General features: G+C 42.3%; 1 protein-coding gene across 1 annotated transcript in view; it reads right to left on the bottom strand.

The window, feature by feature from the left end:
* LOC132405310 (janus kinase and microtubule-interacting protein 2-like) overlaps positions 1–26,647 on the bottom strand; it is a 110,585-nt gene that overhangs the window by 27,093 nt on the left and 56,845 nt on the right. Inside the window, exons 13-16 of the mRNA XM_059990020.1 lie at positions 26,066–26,128; positions 20,336–20,434; positions 17,185–17,283; positions 1,788–1,841 (exon numbers count right to left, since the gene is read on the bottom strand). Of these exons, the coding sequence (XP_059846003.1) occupies positions 1,788–1,841; positions 17,185–17,283; positions 20,336–20,434; positions 26,066–26,128 (315 nt within the window). The remainder of the gene's footprint in view (positions 1–1,787; positions 1,842–17,184; positions 17,284–20,335; positions 20,435–26,065; positions 26,129–26,647) is intronic.

Here is a 26,647-nt window from a genome sequence, read left to right on the forward strand (position 1 = left end):
TTGCAATTTAACTAAAAATAAAGAATTAAATACAGTCAAAACTTCTTTGACAAGCAGATAAGACAAAAAGTAGTTTCAAAGTTTCTTATTTGAAACTCTTCCTCTCCTCTCTTGTAGTGCCTGAAGCCCAACGGAGTGGAAATTGAATGGCGGCAGCCAGTCACTGTACCTTGCCTGAGTTTGAAGCATGACAACTAGGGGACTGGTTCTATTTCAATGGGGTATTGCATCACCCAGCTGTTAAATTACCAACCTAATTTTCTTTCAGTGGGAAGGACAATGACAGTGCAATTTTTTTTACTGACTCGACACCTTTAATATCCATATTAGCAAATTATCTACGATGCAGTGTATCACGCCCACGTCTAACCCATTTACACTTGTCAACTGTATTTTCTCACAGAGTTTAGTGAGATTGGGGAGAACAGCAATTACTCTCTTCAACTCAAGGGCACTGGGAGCAAATGTTAGTAGCTACATGCTCCAAGCTTAGATCAATAATTCAATGTGGATTTAGGAATGAACTTTGATGACAATTCCTGAGGTGGTAGTGACCCAAAGGCCTTCTGTTACTGTGCTTTGGTACCCCATCCCTGCAAGCTAACAGATGGATAGCCAGCCCGATTACCTGTACCCCATTTAAAATAAGGCTATGGTCTCAGGACAGAGGAGGCAGTCAAACGATTATTGCTGATTGGACTGCCCAGGGCTGGTACATACACGCCTGGGCCAATATCATGTGGTGGCCAAATGGAGTGAACCTCAGTGGTAAGCATGTTATGGAGCCAGAGAGCTTCTCCACTCTCCGTTTGGTGCGGGTCAATCAGATCACACTGCAACCCCAATAGATCCTCTTCTCTAAAACTTTTGTCAGCTGGACGACATGAATTGAGAAGAGTGTTGTGGGCTGTTCAACTTCAGACACCACTCTGTCATCTGGATGTTAATGAAGCTTCAGAAAGGGTCAGGCACATCACAATGCGGAGATTTGGTGTGTCACCAAAAACACTATCAAATTTCTATGGATGTATAGCTTTCTCATTATTCCTTCTATATTGATAATTAATGAGCTCATTAATCAGCACTACCTCATTATAAATTGTAGCATTATGAGGACGTGGAGAGGATGTTTCCCATGATGAGTGACTGCAGGACCAGAGTGCACAGCCTCAGAATTCAAGGATGTCCATTTCAAAGAGAGATGAGGAAGACTTTCTTTAGCCAAAATGTGGTGAATCTCTGGAATTCATTACCACAGATGGATGTGGAGGCCAAGTCATTGGGTATACTTAAGACAGAAGCTGATTGTTTCTTGATTAATCAGGGCATCAAAGGTGAATGGGATTGAGAGGGATAACAAATCAGCCATGACAGTATGGTGGAACAAATTCAATGGGCTGAATGGTCTAATTCTGCTCCTACGTCTTATGGACTTAAATCTTATGCTTTTAAAATATTCCGCTGCTGCAATACAACAAATTCCATCATGTAATTTCAGAGCAGCAGATTTCGGGTGATGCAAAACAGACAATATACCCGATTCTGATTTTACTTGTTGCTATATGCCGAAGTCCTAATTGTGCTCCTGTAAATTCAGTTCCACGTGGGTAATAGGTGATAGCTTGTCAAGCCACTCCCATTGAACTACAAGCTCCTGGACTGAACCACAAGGCAAGGCTTGGGGAGGCAAAGGTGCTTTTGTTATAAAGGGAAAATCCATTGTTGCAGTGTTAAGTAATACAGGAATTTTATGCACATACACAGCTCTGCATGGGAAAGAAACTTACCCCATTATCTCCCAGGATATCCAGCTGTTTAATGAGTTCATGGATAGACACATCCTGTAAAATAAATTAATCAACAGATATTTAGCAGGTTTGGTATCACTGAAGTCATTTACAAATCAAACAAGACAAATGTAAAAATGAATTATTATTCGATTATATGCACACCTTGTAAGACAGATTGCAAGTTATGGTGAGAACGTGGAGAGGCACAATATAACATTTTGTTTGGAGTCTGAGATCTGAACGACAGGTCAAACGGTACACCACACAGCAACACACACAAAATGCTGGAGGAACTCAGAGGCGGACGGCATCTGTGGAAAAGAGTGAACGCTGACTATTTTGTGTGTGCAGCTTGGATTCCCAGCATCTGAAGATTTTCTCTTTTTTTGTGATTGGGCACAGTATGTAGATGGCTTCACAATGGTGGATGGTATGTATTAAATACCTCAGTAAATATTGGAATAATATTTGTAAATATATTGCTCAAGTATTCTTGACTGTTTACAAAATCCATAAAGAGTTATATGTAAAAGTATGTGAATGGCATACATCATCATGCCACCACGTCACATGTGCACACCTCACTAAAGTAAAAACTAAATGTAGATGAAATATCCCTGCACCCATGCTTTTCTTTCAATTAGTTTTATGTTTTGGAGTTACAAAACATAATCACGGCAATGAATAATTTTTAACATGAATCTGAGATGACCACCTACCTGAGATATTCAAATTTTTAAAAAGCGCAGCATGTTTTCTTCGCAAGGTGAGAGAGACTTTCAAGTTTAACAAAAGGGCAGCATGAATTTTTTTTGGAAGGGGAGGAAGATGGTCAAGTTAAAATAAAAGACAGTAAATAAATGAAAATCATGGGTTTACTAACAGTAAGTATTGGGTGATAAAAGTAATAATTTTTAAAGAGAGCATAAATGGCTCTCTACATCCAAAAGGTAGATGATTTTGATTGTACAATAGATAACTGGGTTAAGTTTACTGAAAAAAAAATTGAGCTTTATTTTAAAGCAAATGGAATAGCAGAAGTGAAACAAGTGCCAGATTTGCAGAGAGTAGGTGGTGGAAGAGCATACAGCTTGCTTATAAGTTTGACTGCTCCAACCAAATCAGCCAAAGTGCACTTTGCTGATATTGTGAACGTAATGCAGGGATGTTTAGAATCAAAACCATAATTGATTGCAGAATGTTTTAGGTTTCATGAACAGAATTGAAAATAAAGGGAATCTATTTCAGTCTACATGGCTGAATTGATTCGATTGTTTAAGCATTGTCAGTTCAGTGATAGGCTTAAATGATGCACTGAGAGATCATTTAATTTGTGGAATCTTACAAGAAAGTATTCAAAAAAATAGTGTCTAACTGAAGCACAACTTAAGTTTGAAAGAGCAGCTGAAATTGCTGTATCAATGGAAACCGCACACAGGCACTTAATTGGGTTTTAGTCAGGAATGAAAGTGAGCTTAAACAAAATTGCAAAGACTGAACAGAAACATGCCTGGCTGAACAATTGTGGCAGAGGCTCACATACACTAGACCAATGCACATTTAAAGGTAAAACTTGCAGAAAATGCAACAAAGTAGGACACATACAAAATGCATGCCAGACTAAAATAAATAAGAAAGAGAAAAAGAAAAAAATCAAGAACATTAATCTGTATGCTGTTGATAAAAAAAAATCTGATAATGATGAGAGTGACACAGGACTGGATTTGAGATTTATAATATGAAAAGTAACACAACACAAACAACTTGGCTTACAGCACAAGTGAACAGCAAGTTAATTAAAATGGCATTGGACACTGGCTCAGCTGTTCCAGTTATCCCACAAAAGGAATTTGAATGGCATTTCCAAGATCCTAAATTAAAGCCTGCATATATATCTAAGAACTTGAGCTGGAGAAAATATAACTCCTGTGGGAATGACATTTTTAACAATGAAATACAACCACCAACAACCCACTGGGCTTGTAGCTGGTAAAAGCAGGAGGACCGGCATTGTGGGAGTGTAATCGGCTGAGACTACTGCAACTTGATTGGAGATCCATCCCTGCAAGAGTCAACTGATCGTGAATTAAGAAAGGTCCTGGATAGTGCCACAGCAACGTTCAAGGGTGGCATTTGGAAAGTCAAACATATCAATGGTAGAGCTAAATGAAAATGACAGACCCAAGTTTAATAAAGCCTGTCCAGTTCCTGATGCCATCTGCAATAAAATAGCCAGTGAGCTAGATTACATGGAGGCTGAAGGAATTCTTTCCAAGGCTGAATGGAGCCATGGACAATGCCAGTGGTCCCAGTAGCCAAGAAGAATGAGTCTATCAGGATCTGTGGTGATTTTAAGGTCACCATCAACCCAGTTCCCAAAAGCCGTGGATAACCAGGAGCAATGTCGTCTACTGAAGTCTAGGTCTGTGGCATTCAAGTCTGGCGACCCAGGCCTGTACCAGAAAACCAGGTATGATTTACGGAGGGCTATTTCAAGGGTGAAGAGACAATTTTGAATCAGGTCGGAGGTGACATCAGACACACGACAACTCTGGCAAGATTCACAAGACATTACTTCCTACAAAGTGAAACCCAGTAGCATGAATGGCAGCAGTACTTCACTACCAGATGAACTCAATGCTTTCTATCCACGCTTTGAAAGGGAGAACATAACTACGGCTGTGAAGATCCCTGCTGCACCTGATGACCCTGTGATCTCTGTCTCAGAGGCCGATGTTAGGCTGTCTTCAAAGAGTCCCGATGGAGTACCTGGTAAAGCTCTGAAAACTTGTGCCAACCAACTAGCGGGTGTATTTAAGGACATTTTCAACCTCTCACTGCTATGGGCGGAACGTTCCCACTTGCTTCAAAAAGGCAACAATGATACCAGTGCCTAAGAATAATGTGAGCTGCCTTAATGACTATCACCTGGTAGCACTCACATTAACAGTGATGAAATACTTTGAGAGGTTGGTCTTGACTAGACTGAATTCCTGCCTCAGCAAGGATCTGGACCTATTGCAGTGTGCCTATCGTCACAATAGGTCAATAGCAGACGCAATCTCAATGGCTCTCCACACGGCCTTAGACCACCTGGACAACACAGACATCTACGTCAGGATGCTGTTCATCAACTATAGCTCAGCATTAAAACCATCATTCCCATAATCCTGATTGAGAAGTTGCAGAACCCGGGCCTCTGTACCTCCCTCTGCAATTGGTTCCTCAACTTTCTAACTGGAAGACCACAATCTGTGTGGGTTAGTGATAACATATCCTCCTCACTGACGATCAACACTGGCGCACCTCAGGGATGTGTGCTTAGCCCACTGCTCTATTCTCTGTATACACATGACTGTGTGGCTAGGCATAGCTCAATTACCATCTACAAACTTGCTGACGATACAAGCATTGTTGGTAGAATCTCAGGTGGTGACGAGAAGGCGTACAGGAGTGAGATATGCCAACTGGTGGAGTGGTGCCAGAGCAACAACCTGGCACACAATGTCAGTAAGATGAAAGAGCTGATTGTGGACTTCAGGAAGGGTGAGATGAAGGAACACATGCCAATCCTCATAGAGGGATCAGAAGTGGAGAGAGTGCGCAGTTTCAAGTTCCTGGGTGTCAAGATCTCTGAGGATCTAAACTGGTCCCAACATATCAATGTAGTTATAAAGAAGACAAGACAGCAACTATACTTCATTAGGAATTTGAAGAGATTTGGCATGTCAACAATTACACTCAAAAAGTTCTATAGATGTACCGTGGAGGTACAGGCTGCATCACTGTCTGGTATAGTGGGGGTGGGGGTGGCTACTGCACAGGACCAGAAGAAGCTGCGGAGGGTTGTAATTCTAGTCAGCTCCCATCTTGGTACTAGCCTACAAAGTACCCAAGACATCTTTAGGGAGTGGTGTCTCAGAAAGGCAGCGTCCATTATTAAGGACCTCCAGCACCCAGTGCATGTCCTTTTCTCACTGTTATCGTCAGGTAGGAGATACAGAAGCCTGAAAGTACACACTCAGAGATTCAGGAACAGCTTCTTCCCCTCTGCCATCTGATTCCTAAATGGACATTGAACCCTTGGGCACCAGCTCACATTTTTTAATATACAATATTACTGTTTTTTTACACATTTTTTAATCTCTTCAATATACTGTAATTCATTTACTTACTTATTTGTTGTTATTTTATTTATCTATCTTTTTCTCTTCTAGATTATGTATTGCATTGAACTGCTGCTGCTAAGTTAACAAATTTCACGTCACATGCCGGTGATAATAAACCCGATTCTGATTCTACTGAAAGCAGATCAATATTCTCTACCCAGGATCAGGGATATCTGCAAACCTTTCTGGAGGGAAACACTTCAGCTTAGAATAGATAGAGATGGAAGAAGAGTCCAAAGTGTTCCTCAACTTAAACACACACAATGGACTTTGCCACTATAATAACCTTATTTTGGAGTAGCATCTGCATCTGCAGTCTTGCAGAAAGCTATGGACCAGGAGCTGCAAAGCCGCCAAGGCATTCAGGGTTAGCTGGATGACACCAGCATCACTGGTGAGGATGACAAGGAGCATCTCCAAAATCTCAGATAGGGTTGAAAAGATGAAATGATTATGGGCTCAAAGCACAATGCAACAAGCATGAATTCTTTAAATTGTGCATCATTTACTGTGGTCAAACTATTGACGTGCTAGAATTAATACAAGGGTGCTGAGAAAATTCAAGCGGCGGTGTATACCCTAAAGACCATGACCCATGCCTGTCTCTTTTTACGATTTGTCAGTTACTGTTTCAGGTTCCTGCCAAAGCTGCTACTGTGTTCCACCTTTGAACTCATTACTCCAGATTGGTAAGAAATCCCAATGGACAAAGCGGTGTGAGATGGCTTTCCAAGCGGCAGAATGAATGGTACTTTTACATTATAATCTACATCGTCCTTTGAAGCTTGCCTGTAACATCTGGCCTTATGGTATAGGTGCAGTCATGTCACACGTTATATGCTTTGGAACTGAACACTCTATAGACTGCATTATGTTCCTTAGCGCAGCAGACAAAGAAATAAGCACAGATTGACAGAAAGGCCTTGAGTCTGGTTTGGGGTATAAAACATTTCAACCAGTATTTGTATGAGAGAGAATTCACTCTCATCATTATCATCAACCACCATTATCCATTCTCAATCCATAGAACAATGTTCTGCTAACAGCAGCAGCATGAATGGAGAAATGGGCTCTGTTTCTTGGCGGTCACAGCCACAAGATCAAATTCAAGAGGACAACTATTCATGAAAATGCTGATGAATTGTCCTGTTTACCCTTGAAAAAGGAAATACCTCAAAATTTTACACAGGGGACACCTTCTTCGATGTATTCTTCCCAATGCAAATTGAAGGACTCCCTATTACAACAGAGATGATTCAAAGGGAAACCAGAAAAGACCCCATGCTGCCTCAGGTCTACATGGCAACCCAAAATGGTTGGAATGTGCAGCAAAAATTCCAGATCCCCCATTTTTACCAGCACTGGGATGAACTTGCCCTTGATAAGGGTTGCCCTTTGCAGCATGTTGGAAGAGCTACATATATACCTGCTAGATATACCTGTAGTCAAAATGAATGCATTGGTTTGAAGTTTTGTCTGGTGGCCTGGTATAGATCAACAGATCAAGCAGCTTGCCAGGCACGTTTTGAGATGCCAACACGTCCAGAAGATGCCAAGAGCAGCACCTCTCCGTCCCTGGGAATTGTCTGCATTGCCCTGGAAGAAGATTCATGTGGATTTTGCTGGACTATTCATGGGCACAGATTTCTTGGTGGTAGTGGATGCAACTACAAAGTGGCCAGATGGATTCCCAATAGTCTCCACTAAAGCCTCACACACTGCTGATGTGTTCAGTAGCTTCTTCGCAAGGACTGGTGTTCCAGAACACAGTCAGTGACAATGTACCAGTTTGTTGTGGAATCGTTTCAGTCATTCCTGAAAATGAATTGAATAAGACATATCACATCTGCACCATTCTGCCCAGTTACAAATGGCTTGGCAGAAAGGTTTTTCCAGAGTTTAAAGAACACACTGCAAGCGACACCAGCAGAACACACAACACTGAATCAGAAGCTCGCCGATCTCCTCTTTGCATATCGCAATACAGCCCACTCCACAACCAACAACTCATCAGCTGTCCAGTTCCTGGATTATTCATCGTGCTCAAGTTTGGATCTGCTCAAACCCAGCCTCAGAAGGAGTAGGCAGGACAAACAGCTGAGACAAATTGAGGGCTCCTCAATCAAGGAGGTTCAATATTTCACCCCTGAGCAAGCAATCCTGGTGAGGGACTACAGAGGTCATCAAAAGTGAGTACTTAGCAAGATTAAGGACAGAACTGGACCATTCTTCTACACAGTAGAGGTTGTGTCTGGTATCATCTGGAGATAAACATCAATCAGTTGAGGAAAGGGGAGTCAATTCTTAGCAAAGGAAGGCATCAGAGCGTTAGATCCACTTCCTGTTAATCACAGGGTCAACTCCTACAACTATCATGAGGAGGCCCCAGAACCTGAGATCGTTTTATAGCCACATGCCTCTCCCACCGTGCAGAGTGATCTCCCTCATCAGGAAAAACGTTATCCCACAAGAGTAAGAAAGCTTCCACAGTGACCACATCTTTAGGCTTGATTGGGACGATTTAGTTTACTATGCTGTGTATGTCTACAGTGTATAGTAGTCGTGTGTGTGTGCGTGGGTGTATACAGACACACACACACCTCTCTCTCTCTCACACACATATATATATATATATATAGAGACACACACACACACACACACACATATATATACACACATACACGTACTTCTTCGGTTGTCCATCAGAATCCGATGACATCCACTCCTTTAACGGCGAGATCTTAGATGACTATACAGTCCTATCCTTGACCCACATTCTGTTGCAGGTGGGACATGTATATGTAGTGGTGGTGGTAGTGATGGCAACCATGGCTGCATTTCTCCTGGCTCTCTTCTGCTGTCTTCTGGTTGTTCTTTCCATCTCCAGAATACGAACCCCATCCCTACACAGCTGTTGCCAAGTGTTACGGTCAGCAGCAACATCCTCCAGGTCCTCGGGTCTGATCTTGCACTTCCTTAAAGCATTCTTCATCTGATCCTCATAGAGCTTCTTCAGCCCTCCAGCTGAGCATCAACCATGATGTAGCTGGCCGTGTAACACTCTGTTGGGTAGCCAACATGGGGGCATCCTTATCACGTGTCCCAGCCACGGCAACTGACGCTGGGTGATCATGGCCTCAATACTTCTGCAGTTGGTCTTTACAAGTATTTCAGTGTGAGGCACCCGCTCACGCCAGGTAATTCCCAGGATGCGCTGAAGGCAGCTTGTGTGGAAACGCTCCAACGACTTGATGTGACGGCTGTAGGTTACCCAAGCTTCACAGCCATAAAGGAGGGTGGTGACACAGACCGCTTGGTATACGGCGACCTTTGTGGAGGGACGAAGGCTCCTGTTCTGAAAGACTCTATGCCAAAGTCTCCCAAAGGCAGCTGATGCCTGTTTAATGCCGCTCTGGATGTCTTTGTCAATGCCACTATCCTTAGAGAGAATGCTCCCCAGATATTTGAAAGATGGCACTACTGACAGCTTTTCATCACCAACAGTGAAGGCAGGTAGGGTGGGTGGGACACTGGTACTCCACTGGCAAACCACTTCTGTCTTGGTGGTATTGACAGAGCTCCCCATCCTGCTGTACACTCTCACTGCCACGCCAAGGACAGTCTGAAGATCCTCTGGAGTATGGGCCACAAGAGCACAGTGATCTGCAGACTGCAACTCCAGGACCCGTCCTCTACGGAGTTTGGTGGTTGCGTGGAGCCTCCTGATGTCAAAGAAGTTGCCGTCTAATCTGACATCCACTGACATAATGCTGCTGTCTTCAGTCTCATTGTGGAGAAGCTTGGTAACACACAAGATGAAGATGTTAAAGAGCACTGGCACTAGCACACACCCCTGCCTCACCCCTGCACGTACAAGGAAGGGTTCAGACTCTTGTCCTCCTATGGTCACCTGAGCAGTCATCCCATTGTGGAACTGGTGGAGAATGTTAACAAATTTATTGGGACAGCCAATCCTGAGGAGGACATCCCATAAGAGCTCTCTTTGCACAGGGTCGAATGCTTTGGAGAGGTCGACAAAGACCATAAACAGGCCCTGATGTTGCTCCCGGCACTTTCCCTGAAGCTGTCGGGCTGTGAAGATCATGTCGATCATGCTCCTGTTCTTCCTAAACCCACACTGCGATTCAGGCAGCATCGACTCGGTGATGTTGCTAATGAGCCTCTGAAGCATCACCTTAGCCAGGACCTTTCCAGCAACAGAAAGGAGTGATATGCCCCGACTATTGCCGCAGATGGCCTTGTCACCCTTGTTCTTATAAATGACAACGATATTTGCATTTCTCCGTTGCTGTGGGATGTTCTCGTCAGTTCAGGTTGGTGATGTACTGGTAGAGGGCACGCATACACACGTACCCTCCGTTCTTCAGTAAGTCAGCAGGAATACTGTCAGTGCCAGGGGACTTGTTGTTCGTAAGGGAATGGACAGCTGATAGAACCTCCTGGAAGGTTGGTGGTGGACTGAGGTCATGGATAGGAGGAAGTTCAGGCGGTTCATTCAGGATGGTGGGGTCTGCGTCAGAATCCTGAGTAAGCAGGTGTTAAAATGCTCAGCCCACCTCAGCAGAATGGTATTCCGATTCTTCAGAAGTGTTAAACCATCTGCTGTTTTCAGAGGAGTAACATTGATTTATTGGGCCATAGATGGTTTTGATAGCATTGTAAAAATTATGCATGTCATTATTATTGGCAAAGGTCTGGATTTCATGTGCCTTTTCAGTTCATTGCTCATTTTGTATGGCCCGTATTGCTTTTTGCACTTCCCTCCGAGCTGCCTGCCAATGCTGCCTGATGCTGGTGGATGCAGGGTTATCTAAAGTTGCCCAGTATGCTTTGTGCATGTCCTTAAGCAAGTTGTGGATGGTATCTGAGTTATCGTCAAACCAGTTTTGGTGGTTTCTGCTCTTATGGCCGATGGATTGGGCTGCTGACTCATAGAGCGCAGAGCTGATGTAGGTCCACTGTTGTCCTACTGTATTTTCTGAACTCAGACAAGGTTCCAGCTCCCTTAGTTTCTCAGCTAAGATGCAACAAAACTCACTCCTTGCTTCTGTGTTTCTCAGGCGGTTGCAATTTAGCCGCCTTTTATTGGGTTTTTGCAGCCGCAAAGGGGACGCATTTTCATATGGAGCTTGGTCACAATCATACGATGGTCAGTCCAGCACTCTGCACCTGTCATGGCACGGGTGAGGAGAACATCCTGATGTCACTACGTCTCACAATGATGAAGGTGATCATGTGCTAATGTTTAGAGTGAGGTCTTATATTTTGCCTTCTGCTGGAAGATGGTGTTGGTTATGCACAGAGCAAAGAGTAAGTAGCCTCATGCCATTTGCATTGACCTTGCCAATACCATGCCTACCTAGCGCTCCACTCCATATCCTGTTGTTCTCAGATCATTGCCTCAATACTTCTGCAGTGAGTCTTGTTGCATCTTAGCTGAGAAACCAAGGAATCCACTCCATCCCCTGTTGTTCTGTCCCACCCTAGCGTTGAAGTCCCCAATCAAAAGGATCTTATCATTCTTAGGGATGCGACAAAGAGATTCATCCAATGTCTAATAACAGCATTCCTTGGCCTCATTCTCAGGTGGCAAAGTTGGTGCATTGGCACTGAGAAGCGTGGCATATCGTTTCTTTGCTGGGGGATACGGAGGGTCATTAGTCTCTCACTAGTGCCAACAGGTGTTTCTGAGACTTGGTAGAAAGGTGTTCTTGATGGCCAATCCTACTCCGTGGAGATGTTGTCCGCCTGGGGGGGGGGGGGGCGGAATCTTTCCAGAAGAAAGTGTAACCCATCCCTTCCTTTGTTACAGAGCCTTCATCCAGGAGCCTGGTCTCACTCAGCTCAGCAGCAGTCAAGACTGTTCTCCGTTGAAGTCCGTCAGAGATGCCATATGAGTCCAGGAGAGTCCTTACATTCCACGTTGCCAGTTTTAGGTTGTATTGTTTCTTACTTCGACTGCAGTAGTGGAATAGCCTGATAGACGTGGTAACCTATCCAGGTGAGTGATTGAATGGGCAATTTGTAGGTCACCTTTTCTAGGCCCTTCCCCAATTGGGGTGAGCAGTGTGGTCCCTAAATAGGGCTGCTCAGTCACACAGGGGTCGGTCGAAAACAGCTGCCACTCAGTCCCAGCTGCTAATGACCAAATACCTCTGTGCCGCTGCCGTGCAGGGTTCTCACTAGGAGCTCCCAGTCCATTCGTACCTGCTCCCGTTGCCAGATGACCCATCGCCGTCAGACTTCAACCAAATGTAAGGTCCAGGTATTGCTCACCGTGGTCAGAGGTGGAGACCTGCGCAAGGAAGATACTAAAGTGCCGCAGGGGGTCTGCCACCCCCAATAGCACTATCTTCACCATGATGAGGTAAATCCCGGTGGCAAGGGTGGACCCAGGCCAACCGGTCCACATCTTGGCTGCAGGAGGCTGCCGGGTCCTTGGTCTGTAAAGGCCCGCCTATTGTGCGCCGCCAGCTTATTGCTTCTCTGCCAGGGTGTGCTCCCTTAGCCTTGTCTCAACAGACTCACCACAAGGCAGTGGGGCTATTTACCCATAGCTGGGGCAGTGGTTGACAGGCGCCAGGGCGTGTCCACACAGTGCTGGGCCTGCACGCCACATCTCTGGGGCCCACTGCTGCTCCGAGATCCCCTGTAGTTTAGCCTGGGACCGTAAGATACCCAGTTTCCACATGTGGCTCCACCACCAGGACACATACATCCAGATACATCAGTTGTAACAGAGTGAGTGACTCAGTAAAAAAAAAATGCATATCTTAATAGCAAATAACACTCTCAGTCAGTCAGACACAAGAAGGTCTGCTAAGATAGATGGTGGGATGATATTTAGCTTGGGGCCTTCATATTTCTGTTAATTATAGAGTATGCACAGAAACCACCTTTGTGACACACGTGTGCCTGAAGCATGACACTTGCAAGGGCTGTAGAACTAGAGGGATGATGTTCTATTTCAGCACTTGCATACAGAACTTCTAACCTGAGAGCATTTCTAATGAACTGGAAATGACTTAAGGGGAACCTGAAAAAGACGGCACCAGCAAACAATACGTTCAAAGGTGACATCCTCCAGACGGTTCACAAAACTACTTCTTTCACAACTCCTTTTTCTTTCAAATGTGGTCTTGCGACTGTGATCTACATTTGGTGATCTGTTACTGGGCGTATTAAGTGTTCTGGTGCCTTACTGTCTTCAAGGGTGTTCTGTGAGGCTGGCTTCAAGTGTGAGCCCATGATCGATACCAATTCTTGCCAATTAACGTGTCAAGGAAGATTGAAATCATTGAGGCAAGGGCGGAAGACAAGAGGGTGTCCAGCGCTGTCCGGCCAGTGTCTCACTTGCTGCTGCCGGAGGAAGGTGTCTGTATTTAGCGATCGCTCTCCCTCTCTCTCACTACTTTCAGAGGACGGTGCCCGAGTTCTGGGTCTTGGGCAAGATTTGGTTGATGTGGTTTGTTGATTAGACTCTGTAGCTCATGTTCTGATGTGCTTCTGGCTTCCAGTGGCTCCTTTTTTTGGGGCTATTTTGGGCAATTTGAATCAGGGCAGCTTGGAAATAATGAACACAGAGCTGAACTGAATATGCTTTACTCTTTTGAGCTTGGGCTTCATATTCTGTATTTTTGCTAATTTTTTTTTGTTGTTATTTGTGTGATCTGTTTTTGTTTTGCACTTGGGGGTCTTGATGTTTTTCGTTGAACAGATTATGTGGTTTTCTTTGCTTCATGGCTGTCTGTGGGGAAGATTTTTCTCAGGATTGTATACTGCAAATGTACTGTGATAATAAATGTAACTTGATTCTTTGATATTATTTCACCAAGATAAAGTGTTATTTAGCAGTTTTATATTAATGATTCAATTACATTATCGGAGGAAGAGCTGAGATCTGCCTTAGTTTTCTACCAATATTCAAGCTGTGGACAAAACCTGGCTTGTCAGCATCTGACTTGACTCCCGTGTTCACTCTGTTTGTTTCTCTCCACAACAGGTTTTAATATTCCAGAGTAAGTCATTTTATGTGAACTCTTAAAACATATCATGGAGGGTTGTTTTTGTTTTAAATTCTGCACCTTAAACACAGATTTGATCAATACTGGAGGAGGTTTAATGTTAACAGATGAACTTGCATGCTTGATTATCATCTTTCCAACAATCAGTGATGGAGTTTGATGACTGTGATGATGGGTTTTCTTATAGTGCTTTTAGTGAAAAAAGAAAGTCGATAATTCAGCAGGAGTCATACCATCTCTGAAAACTAGAAACCATTAGAACCAGGAAGCCATACTACTTTGCAGAAACAGATAAAATCACTGAGCATGGGCAACTCAAAATGACTAGAACATTGAGGGATTGGGTATAATTACATTGGGTAGGAAATCATTTTAAATTCCATATTAAAAATGATTTCCTACCCACTGTAATTATACCCAATCCCTCAATGACTAATTAGACCATTAAGTGCTGTTGAACAAACTCCAATTGGTTGCCAAGATTAGTCACTGTAGGTCACTACTCATTTAATCACAAGAGATTCTCTCCAGGTTCTGAATGCCTAACTTATGCACAGCCCTCACTTGAAGAAGATACTCAAGTACCTTCTGCTGCCTGTGACTGAGTTCACAGTTACATCTCTGATTCGTCAACTGTACACGTTACAAATCACAGAAATGGAACCCGGCATAGGTTGGGGAGGCCCTGTACAGACAATGCACTGTTGGTTAACATCTTAGCTCCAGTGACTTCTAGTTTGCAGGGACGGTTTGACTAATACTGAATTTGTGATTTGCTTTTGTTAAAGATTTGTTGGATTTTTCCAGTTCTGCTGTATTATGCACAGCAATATTTGTTTCTTATCATGGATAGTCAAGCTTGTTTGATGTCATTTCCTGTACTCATTGGTAAAGGAGATCAAAATAATTGTTAACGTGGATCTGATGCGGCATTAAAAAAAGTAATAATAATAACAAACACAATGATTATAAATGCACACGTTGTCTTATGCATTTAAGGTGTAAGATGGTTTGAACTGGTTTGAGTTTAATATGGTGCTGGTGAAACACAGTGATGACTTACTGGCAGCGAACAAAACTACTAACCACATTATTAGTCACACTTTTTTTGGAAAACAATCTCTGCGATCAACAGCCTGTAACTTCCCTTTCGGAGTTGATCTTTTGAACTGCCTGCATGATCTAGCATTTTTTGCAGTGTGAAATGAAGACTCAAAGGTACAAGATGATTCTGGTGTGGTGTGTTACGGGTTGAATTGAGATGGTGGGGCCCAGTCTTGAGAGTGAGGAATGAGCCAAAGTTTGATCATTGCTGGAGTTGACTTAGAACCAATTCAAAACAGCAGAAGCAAGGTGAGGTAGAGTCGAGGTGTCAGGGTCTGGGTTCAAGAGCAAGGAACGAGTTGATGTTTGACTGATTTAATCTCTGGGCCAGATTGAAAATGTCAGGCATGGGCTGAATCAAAGTGGTAGGACCCTGGTCAGAGAGCAAGCAACGAGCTGAGGTTTGACTTGATTTAAGTGCTGGGCCAGATTGAAAAGGTCAGGGTATCGGGGCCAGAGGTGAGGGAAGGGCCAGTACTCAGCTCGCACTTCACAAGGTTTTCTCATCTTTGTGCTGAACTGAGGCTGTGGCCTGCCACTAATGGGCTTATGGATTGGCTGCAGTGATTACCGGCTTCATGGTTGTGTTTAATGTGCTCTACTGGGTTTTCCTTTGTGGCTGCCTGTATGGAGATAAAGTTCAAGGTTGTACAAAAGTATACTGTACCTACTTTGATAATAAATGCACTTTGAACTTTCATAAATAGATTGATTGTATGTCCATAAATTGACACTAGGCTGGACACAAGGTGACTGGCACAAAATAATAAAGTAGTGGTGAAGTCAATGGGTGGAGTTGTTGATCAATCTTTCTGCTTGGAGAAAATTAACTCCTTTTGAGTCTGGTGACCCTGGCATGGATGCAACAGACAGTCTTTGAGGTAGGTGAGTGAGTGAGTGAAACATGTCCCTACCTTAGAACTACCTAGGCTTTACCCATAGCCCTCTATTTTTCTAAGCTCCATGTAGCAATGTTGATATCCAGCAGTATACATGTCAAAACTCATCGTATTCCACAGAGGAGGAAGGTAGAGACTTGGGCTCAAGATAAACACGTGGAGGCATGATACCAAATCAATGTGTGGTAGTTCCATGATTGCAAATTCCTTCATTTTTTTTGATAAGGAGGGTGGCAGTTTCCTGGAAATTATCAGGGAATAATGCTACAGAGCAAAGACACTTGTAGTACAAATCACAAGCACCTGGCCCACCATACCAGTGACAGCTTTCAACCAGATTAATCCAGAGCACAGCCACTCAATTAACACTGCATTAACAAAGTGAAAGCAATGAAACAGGTGGCTTCGTATTATTAAATCCAATGCAACACAAGCCCGGTGATCTAGAGCACTCTAAAACTATAGAGTAGCTTAGCAAGAAAAAGACCATTGCTTTAATAATGTTTATGAACAGCTTTGTGAAAGAGCCATCCAATCACATCAACAACTGCTCTTTCCCCATAACTCTAGAAATAGTGAGACATCAAATATTTTTCTGCTTCTCCTTTTAAACCTGTGAAGAACTGAAATTGATAAATTTCAAGGCAGCAAAAGCCTTGGCCTTCATAATGGTAGGCTTGAATAAGATGCCATGCATAAACAAGACATCTGGGGAATTAAATCTCTGTGGGATGAACCATGTTTTTTAATGGCTGTGCTAATATTCATATTTCAAATAATCTGTGTATTATTCCACAGATTTAAATAAAATATAAAGTTGACGTATCCAGCTTCAGTCTTTTGCATGAGTGCTGGGCGTTAGATGTTCTTCCGTCTTTCCCAATCATCCTCTGTTACTTCAGCTCTCTTATCTCCATCCTTTCTTTCAATCACAGATCTCCTTCAAAAACTTTTGCTGCCCTTTTCCTTGCTTAGGACCTTTTACTCCACTAATATTCTACAGAGGTCATCAATCCCAAACATTAGCTGTTTTTTCTCTGGATACTACCTGCCCAAGTAAAGGCCCAAGTATATTCTGTACTTATTATTGTGATCATTCAGATTCAGACTTTGTGAAAATATCCATCATTCCTAATTTAAAGACGAGAATTTGATTTGGACATAATGTGATAAATACCTTCACACCTTCCTGCATACAATAGATCTGAAGAGCACTTATACCATCTGAGAAAGGTGTGATCTGGAGATTAAAGGCCGGAGACCTCCTTTCCCTCTCCTGCAAACAGAAAATGCATAGAAATTACTAATCTGATCAGTTCAATTAGACCACATACATTTAAGATTGACACTTTTACTGGATTTATCTTTGACCTTTACAAGTGGAGGTCACATTCAGTAAGCCTTTGTTATCTAGTATCAACGGCACAGCCAGGATATAATTAATCACAATGACAGCCACTTACACAGTTGTGGGCAAATCATTGCAAGAAGCACAGTAAAACTCTATGGATATAAGCCTCTATCACACTTACAGTGCAGATAAAAAGTATTCACCCCCCCCCCCCCCAGAAGCTTTCAAGTTTTATAGTTTTATAACATTAAATCACAGTGGATTATCTATTTTGGCCTTTTTGCCATTGAACAACAGAAAAGATTTATTTGTGTCAAAGTGAAAAGTATTTGTCTAAACGTATTAAACACAAAATAATTGATTGCATAATTACTCACCCCCATCAAGTCAGTATTTAGTAGATGCACCTTTGGCAGCAATTACAGACTTGAGTCTGTGTGGATAGGTCTCTATCAGCTTTACACATCTGGACACTGCAATTGTTCCCCTTTGTTCTTTACAAAACTGCTCAAACTCTGTCAGACTGCATGAAGATCATGAGTGAACAGCCCTTTTCAAGTTCAGCCACAAATTCTCAGTTGGATTGAGGTCTGGACTCTGACTTGGCCACTCCAGGGCATTAACTTTGCTGTTTTTAAGCCATTCCTGTGTAGCTTTGGCTTTATGCTTGGGATCAATATCTTGCTGGAAAACAAATTTTCTCCCAGGTCACAGTTCACTCACAGACTGCATTGGGTTTTATTCCAGGATTTCCCTGTACTTTGCTGCATTCATACGCTCTATCTTCACAAGCCTTCCAGGACCTACTGCAGTGAAGTATTCCCCAGTATGATGCCCCACCACCACGTTTCATGGCAGGGGTGGTGTGTTTTGATGATGTGCAGAGTTTGGCTTACACCAAACATAGTGCTTAGTCTAATAGCCAAAAAGCTCAATTCCAGTTTAATCAGACCTTTGGACCTTCTTCCAGCTGACTTCAGAGTCTCCCACATGCCTTCTGGCAAACTCTAACCAAGATTTCATGTGAGTTTTTTTCCAACAGTGGCTTTCTCTTTGTCACTCCTCCATAAAGCTGACCATAAAGCTGAAACTGGTGAGGCAACCAAGCAACTTGTTGTATGCGCAGTCTCTCCCAGAAGCTTGTAACTCCTCCAGAGTTGTCAGAGGTCTCTTTGTGACTTCCCTCACTAGTCCCCTTCTTGCACGGTCACTCAGTTTTTGAAGCCACTCTGCTCTTGGTAGATTTACAGCTGTGTCATATTCTTTTCATTTCTTGATGAATGACTTAACTGTGCTTGAAGGGATAGTCAGTGACTTGGAAATTTTCTTGTATCCATCTCTTGGCTTCTGCTTTTTAATAACCTGTTTCGCAAAGTTGCTTGGAGTGTTCTTTTGTCATCATGGTGTAGTTTTTTCCAGGATACTGACTCACCAGCAGTTGAGCCTTCCAGATACAGGTGTACTTTTACTACAATCAATTGAAACACCTCGACAGGTGATCTCCATTTAACTAATTATGTGACTTCTGAAACTAATTGGCTACACCAATGATGATTTGGTGTGTCACATTAAAGGGGTGAATACTTATGCAATCAATTATTTTGTGTTTTATATTTGCAATTAATTTAGATCACTTTATAGAGAAATGTTTTCAATTTGATATGAAAGTCTTTTTTTTGTTGATCAGTTTCAAAAAATCCAAATTATATCAAGTGTGATTCAATGTTGTAAAGCAATAAAATATTAAAACTTACAAGGGGATGAATGTTTTTTATAGGCTCTGTAAGTCAAGTTAACCCAGCTTGAGTGAGGAATGGAAGTCACACAAACTGTGATAACCTTTAACTCTCATTGTGGGGCATTGCATTTCCTTCATCAGTCATCACTGTGATGCCTTTGAGTAAAAGTTCAAATGTTTCATTTCTGACTGATTTTCTGCTTGCCAGGAATATGGCTCCAACCACTCAATTAAATTTGACTTAGCTTGTTTAAAACCTTCACAGACTGAACACTTTATTGCTGACCTTGCCAGCTACACATTAAATTAACAGGGAAAAATATTTAGACTAAAAGACCAGAAGGCATAGGAGCAGAATTAGGCCATTTGGCCCATTGAGTCTGCTCTTCCATTCAATCATGACTGATCCTTTCTTTCCCTTCCTCAGCCCCACTCCCCACCTTCTCCCCATCATGGGGAATTATCAAGAAAAAAAATAAGATGTCACCAAGTTATTTAAGATGTTACATGGGGTAATGTGGAGATGACTGTCCCTTAAGCTAAAAAGATCAAGGGCTCTTTAAAACTGGAGCTACACCATTCTGATAACAATTCAGGAAGCATTTTTGATTTCTGCACAAGGAATTTGCTCAGAGTCACACAGCACAGAAACAGGATATTATTTCGGCAAGTTCTAACTCACTGTCAAATACTCATTTGCAACAATCCCACTGCATTCTCCTCATATTCCCATCAGCTAGTCTCCAATTGCACTGCTCACCTACACACCAGGAAGAATTAACGGCGACCAATTAACCCACCAATCTGCACGTCATTGGGATGTGGGTGGAAGCTGGAGCCCATGCTTACTGGGAGAACATACAAGGCAGCAGTGGAGACCAGGAGTGAACTTGGGTTATCGCAGCTCCAGCAGCTGAGCTACTAGTCGCTCCCCTACTTGTAGACCCTCCTCCCAAAAATAACAACAGGATCTTTTAGGACTGAGGCTAATAAGATTTTTTTTAGGATTCAGAATAATGGAAGAAAGGCAGGAAAATACAGTAGAGTTAAGGTTAGTCCAACAGAACAATGGCTGCAGGTCCAGGGGGTTAAACACTAATATCCTGCAGTTACTTGAGATTTGCTTTACGCTCTTAAAACTGTGCTGATGGATATTATTCAAATAATGACCCCAGTGAAATATCAACAGTAAAACCCTCTCAAACATTGCAAAAACTCTTTCTTATAAATCCACCTTACCTCCAGCTCCAGGATGCGAAATTCTAACAACTCGTTTTGATCCCGAGAATCCTGAACCTCTTGTTGCAACCGGTGTAATTCACCATCCATCTTCTCAATCTGTACGGAAAGATATTGAAACATCACATACGATCATTATCTCATGTTCCTGGGCACTGATCTTTTCAATCATATGACTTTTGCAAGCTTGCTGACAAAAATAAAATTCAATGGGTAAATCTTGATAAGAACTTTGATCACTTGCACAATGATCTACTGCAAACTAAGTGAATAAGACCTTTTCTAACTTTCCTAATGGAAACAATTTTATGATAACAGTATTATGTTGTAGTTTTGAAAGTAAATAAACTGTTTTTAAAGATATAACATAGCTTTTGCTAGTCTGTATCTATGGCTTAATCACACTCCACCAGCAATGCCTAGCTTTGCTGAACCATTGTTGCAGCCTTAAAAGGAATACAAAGGGTTAATTACCTATGCCCAGAGAACTGTAGAGAGAATTAAAAAAAAACAATGAACCCTGGGTGTTAATAGAGGCTGAAATGGGATATATTACCCTGATATATATTAGACTATTATCAATGTTGTATGTTGAGGAAGTCTTTTCTGCTCAATTGAATGTAGCATTCAAAAGCCATGTAATGCATCCTCACTAAAATAATGAAGGACACTCTTCCACACAACAAATGTTCTAAACGTAGCTTTCTCTTGAGGTGTTCTTTTCCCCATTATATCATAGCCTGAACCCCCGCCCCCCACCCATTAATACACACTTCATATACAGTACTTCTAGAGACCCAATCATTGGTGGGAGTAGAGCACAGTGAATTAGGAAAAACACAGAAGGGACAAGTGGGTGGCCATTGCTGGGAACAGGCCAGTGGTGAGAGTAGGACTGTCAGGCTTTGGCTCAATGGAGGCTTTGGCTTGAAAGAGACATTAGCTCTGGGTAAATGTCTGTTAAAATTCCCTTTTTTTCCTTTCTCTTCTGTACTTAGTGTAGTATATGGCCATTGTGTGATCGGCCAGGGAATTACATCTGCATAGTAAACACAAAGTGCACTGCAGATACTGTGGTCAAATCAAGACGTACAAACAGGCTGGATGAATTCAGCAGGTTGAGCAGCATCCATTGAAAGAAGCAGTCAATGTTTCGGGTCGAGACGTTGAACTGCTTCTTTGCAGTCAACGTTTTCGAGTCTTGACGAAGGGTTTCGACCCGAAACGTTGACTGCTTCTTTCAACGGATGCTGCCCAACCTGCTGAAATACATCTGCATGAAATGCATCCAGCTGCGGCTCCTTGAAGACCGTGTTAGGGATCTGGAGCAGCAGCAGGATGACCTTCAGTTTATCTTCTCACTCTCCCGTATAATCAATCAGAGTTACAGGGATGTAGTCACCCCAAAGTTGCAAGAGGCGAGTAGCTGGGTGACTGTCAGGAGAAAGGGAAATGTGAATAGGCTGTTAGCACCAAGAATCCCAGTGGCCATCCCATAAAAAGTAAACTGTTTTGGATACTGTTGTGGGGGGGATGACCTCCCATGGGAATGCCATGGAGACCAGGTTAGTGGCACTGTGTGTGGAATCCATGATACTGAAGGTAGAGAGAGAAAGAGGGAAGTGGTAGTGATAGGGGAGTCAAAGTCAGAGGAACAGACAGTTGATTCTGTAGATGTGAATGGGACACACGGATGGATCCCAGGTGTCAGGATCAGGAATGTCTTGAATCATGTCCAAAGCATTTTAGAGAGGGAGGGAGAGCAGCCTGATGTTTTGGTAGATATTGGTACCAATTACATGGAGAAAAGAAAAAGCACTAATGATGACCTGGAAAGAATTTAGAGAGCTAAGTAGAAAGCTGAGAAGCAGGACTTCCAGGATAGTAATTTCTGGATTGCTGCCCATGCCTTGTGCTAGTGAAGGTAGAAATAGGATGATGTGGCAGATAAATGTGTAGCTGAGAAGCTGGTGCTGGGGGCAGGGCTTCAGGTTCTTGGATCATTGTGTTCTCTTCTGGGAGAGTTAAGACCTGTACAATAGGGGCAGGTTGCACCTGAACCCAAGGGGGACAATATTCTCGCAGACAGGTTCGTTAGAGCTGTCAGGGAGGGTTTAAACTAATTTGGCAGGCGTGTGGGAGCCAGAATGAACTGACTCAGGATAGAACAGATGGTAAGAAAGCAAAGATAGCATGCAGTTAGACCGTCAGGAAGGGGAGGCAGATGATAGGACAAAATTGCAGCCTCCAGCGTGAGTATCAGTGCATTAGGGATGCAAAAATCAAAAAAAGGTAGCAAATACAGCACTCAAAGTGTTATAACTCAATGCAGGGAGTATCAGAAATAAGGTGAATGATCTTGTTGCACTATTTTAGATTGTCGGGTATGATGTTGTGGTCGTCACCGAATCATGGCTGAAGAATGGTTGTAGTTGGGAGCTGAATGTTCAATGTTGTATTGGAGGGATGGGAAGGTAGGCAGAAAGGGTGGTGTGGCTCTGCTGGTAAAGGATGGCATCAAATCAGTAGGAAGATACATAAATCAAAAGATGTTGAGTCTTGTGAGTTGAGTTAAGAAACTACAAGGGTAAAAGGACATTGATGGAAGTTGTACACAGACCCAACAGTGGCTAGGTGGTGGACCACAGATTACAACAGGAAATGGAAAAGGCATGTCAAAAGGGCAATGTTATGATAGTCATGGGAGATTTTAACCTGCAGATCGACTGGGAAAATCAGGATGGTAATGGATCTCAAGAGAGTGAGTTTGATGAATGCCTACAAGATGGCTTTTTAAAGCAGTTTGTCATTGAGCCTATTAGGGGATCAGCTCTACTGGATTGGGTGTTATGTTACAAACTGGAAAGTGATTAGGAAGCTTAAGACAAAAGAGCCCTTAGGAGCCCGTGATCACAATATGATTGAGTTCAACTTGAAATTTGATATGGAGAAAGTAAAGTCTGATGTAGCAGTATTTCAGTGGAGTAAGGGAAATTACAGTGGTATGAGAGAGGAGTAGGCCAAAGTAAACTGGAAGGAGCAGCTGACAGGGATGACAGCAGACTAGAAATGGCACAAGTATCTGAGGAAGGTTCAGGACATGTATATTCCAAAAACAAAGAAATACTCGAATGGCAAAATAGTACAACTGTGGCTGACAGGGAAAGTCAAAGCTAATGTAAAAACAAAAGAGAGGGCATACAACAAAGCAAAAATTAATGGGAAGATAGAGGATTGGGAAGCTTTTAAAAACCTACAGAGAGCAACTAAAAGAATCACTAGGAGGGAAATGATGAAATATGAAAAAAAAGCTGGCAAACAATATCAAACTGCTTTTTTCAAAGCTTTTTCAAGAGTGTAAAAAATAAAAGAGATGGAAGTTTATACAGGACTGCCAGAAAATGAAGTTGGAGAAATAATAACGGGGGACAAGGAGATGGTAGATGAACTAAATGAGTATTTAGCATCAGTCTTCACTGTGTAATTCACCCAGACCAGATGAACTGCACCCTATGGTTCAGAAAGAAGTAGTGGCAGAGATTGTGGAGACATTAATAACAATCTTTCAAAAATCATTGGACACTGGCAGGGTGCCAGAACACTGGAAAATTGCATATGTCACTCCATTCTTTAAGAAAGGAGGAAAGAAGGAAGGAAGGATATTACAGACTAGTTACCCTGACCTCAATGGTTGGGAAGATCTTGGTGTCAATTGTTAAGGATGAGGTTATGGAGTACATGGTGACACAGGATAAACAGAACAAAGTCTGCATGGTTTCCTTAAGGGAAAATCTTGCCTGATGAACCTGCTCTAATTAATTAAAAGTAGGATGGATAAAGAGGATACAGTGGATGTTGTATATTTGGACTTTCAGAAGACCTTTGACATGGTGCCACACATGAAGTTGCTTACAAATTTAAGAGCCCATGTTATTACAGGAAAGTTACTAAGATGATTAGAGCATTGGCTGATTAGAAGAAGGCAGCAACTTGGAATAAAAGGATCCTTGTCTGGTTGGCTGCCAGTGACTAGTGGTGTTCCGCAGGGGTCGGTGTTGGGAATGCTTCTTTTAATGCTGTATGTCAATCATTTAGATGATGAAATAGATGGCTTTGTTGCCAAGTTTGCAGATGATACAAAGACTGGTGGAGGGGGAGGTAGTGTTGAGGAAACAAGTAGGTTGCAGAAGGACTCAGATTAGGAGAATAGGCAAGAAAGTGGCAATGATATACAGTGTTGGAAAATGCATGATATTGCGCTTTGGTAGTAGAAATAAATGTACAAACTAACTTTTAAATGGGGAGAAAATCCAAAAATCTGCAATCTTAAGGGACTTTGGAGACCTTGCCCAGAACACCCTAAAGGTTAACTTGCAGGTTGAGTCAATGGTGAGGAAGCCCAATGCAATGTTAGCATTCATTTCAAGAGGTCTAGAATACAAGAGCAGGGATGTGATGCTGAGGCTTTATCAGGCACTGGTGAGGCCTCACCTTGAGTATTGTGAACAATTCTGGGCTCCTCATCAAAGAAGAGATGTGTTGGGATTGGAGAGGGTCCAGAGGAGGTTCACAAGGATGAATCCGGAATGAAAGGTTTATCATATGAGGAATGTTTTTAAGGCTCTGGGTCTGTACTCACTGGAATTTAGAAGGATGGGGGGAGGGGAATCTCATTGAAACCTTTTGAATGTTGAAAAACCTAGACAGAGTAGATGTGGAAAGGATGCTTCCCGTGGTGCAAGAGTCTAGAACAAGAGGGTACAGCCTTAGGATAGAGGAGTGTCCATTTAAAACAGTGATGTGGAGAACTTTTTTAGCCAGAGGGTGGTGAATTTGTGGAATCTGTTACTACATGCAGCTGTGGAGGCCAGGTTGTTAGGTGTATTTAAGGCAGAGAATGATAGGTTCTTAATTTCACGTGGTATCAAAGGTTACAGGGAATGGGGTTGAGGTGGGGAAAAATGGATCAGCCACGATGTAATGGTGGAGCAGACTCATTGGGCCATATAGCTTAATTCTGCTCCTATGTCTTATGGTCTTATACTTTATTGATAGGGAATACTAGGCTGGTGAATATATGCTGTAAAATTTAAATTTAATTCATCTAAACAAGTTGTCAATACTGAATGCTTTTGGGTGTTTAAATTTAGAATTTTCTGTTAATGAGGTGACGGTGCCTAGAGTAGATCTATTCAAACATGCACACCCACAAAATCCAAACATTAAAGAAGCATATTGCGAAGATCTAGGGCTAGTTTGCCTCAAATGAAAAGTGGCACAAACTGATCTTACAGAGCACTAGGAAAATTACACTCATCAAAATACTTCACCCAGACAAATAAGTACCACAATGAATCCTCAAAATATACACTGTACATTGCTAGAGTTCCTCAATAATTCTCCCAATGAACTTGACTGTGAATATTAATAAAAGTACCACAGGTTAGTTGGAATAAAAGTTAGCCTTTTAGTGGTACTTAGTTGGTGTGAGAAATATGAATAATCCAAACATATTGTGCTTAAAAATATTTAACAATCCGTTAAATTAGACTAAGGATGTAAAAGCATCAATGCGTAGGCACATTGAAACCTCTGTTGTTTTGGTCAGCACAACTGCAGGCAAGTTTAAGACTGTAAAATGTGAGTGATTAAACTAACAGTCCTAAATAACAATGATTAAAATGCCAAATTGAAAATATACGTGCATGAATAATTACGTGCTAGAAATACCTTTTCCAGAAGTTCCTGATTTCTTTTTATAAATAGTTGTTTTTCTTCAACCCATTTTGAATCCTGTGAATAAATATAATATTATGGATCTTAAGGAAAGAAATGGAACTGATTAACATTTTGGTAATTAACTTGACTGTTATATTTTTAAACCTCCAGATGAATTTTGAGTCAGAATTCTGCCCAGTCCTTACAGAATGCAATTATCCCCAAGTTCAGTTCAAATATCTCTAAGAGGACCACAGCCTTGTCATAGGGTTTATAGGCTTACATGCCTCAACAACCCAGAGAGCTATGTTGGCTGGAGTCAGAGCTTTTTGCTTTGGCTCTTGGTAGGGTCACACATGCCAAACAGGTCAAAGGGTAGAGCCCAGGCTAAGAATGGTCCACCAGTCCTCCTGGTTTGGGGGTTCTCTCAGGGCCAACAACCCTGACTAATCAAAAAATTGTTATGGAAAAACAATGAAGTATCCTTCTATATCTGTGTGTGATGGTGTATGGCCAAGGACAGACAAAGAAGTAGACCTTCATTGCTGCCCTAAATGGTGGTAGCATAGCAGGCAGTAACTAACCTATTCAAAC

The sequence above is a fragment of the Hypanus sabinus genome, chromosome 15 (assembly GCF_030144855.1).
Source record: "Hypanus sabinus isolate sHypSab1 chromosome 15, sHypSab1.hap1, whole genome shotgun sequence".
In the NCBI taxonomy this organism is placed as follows: domain Eukaryota; kingdom Metazoa; phylum Chordata; class Chondrichthyes; order Myliobatiformes; family Dasyatidae; genus Hypanus; species Hypanus sabinus.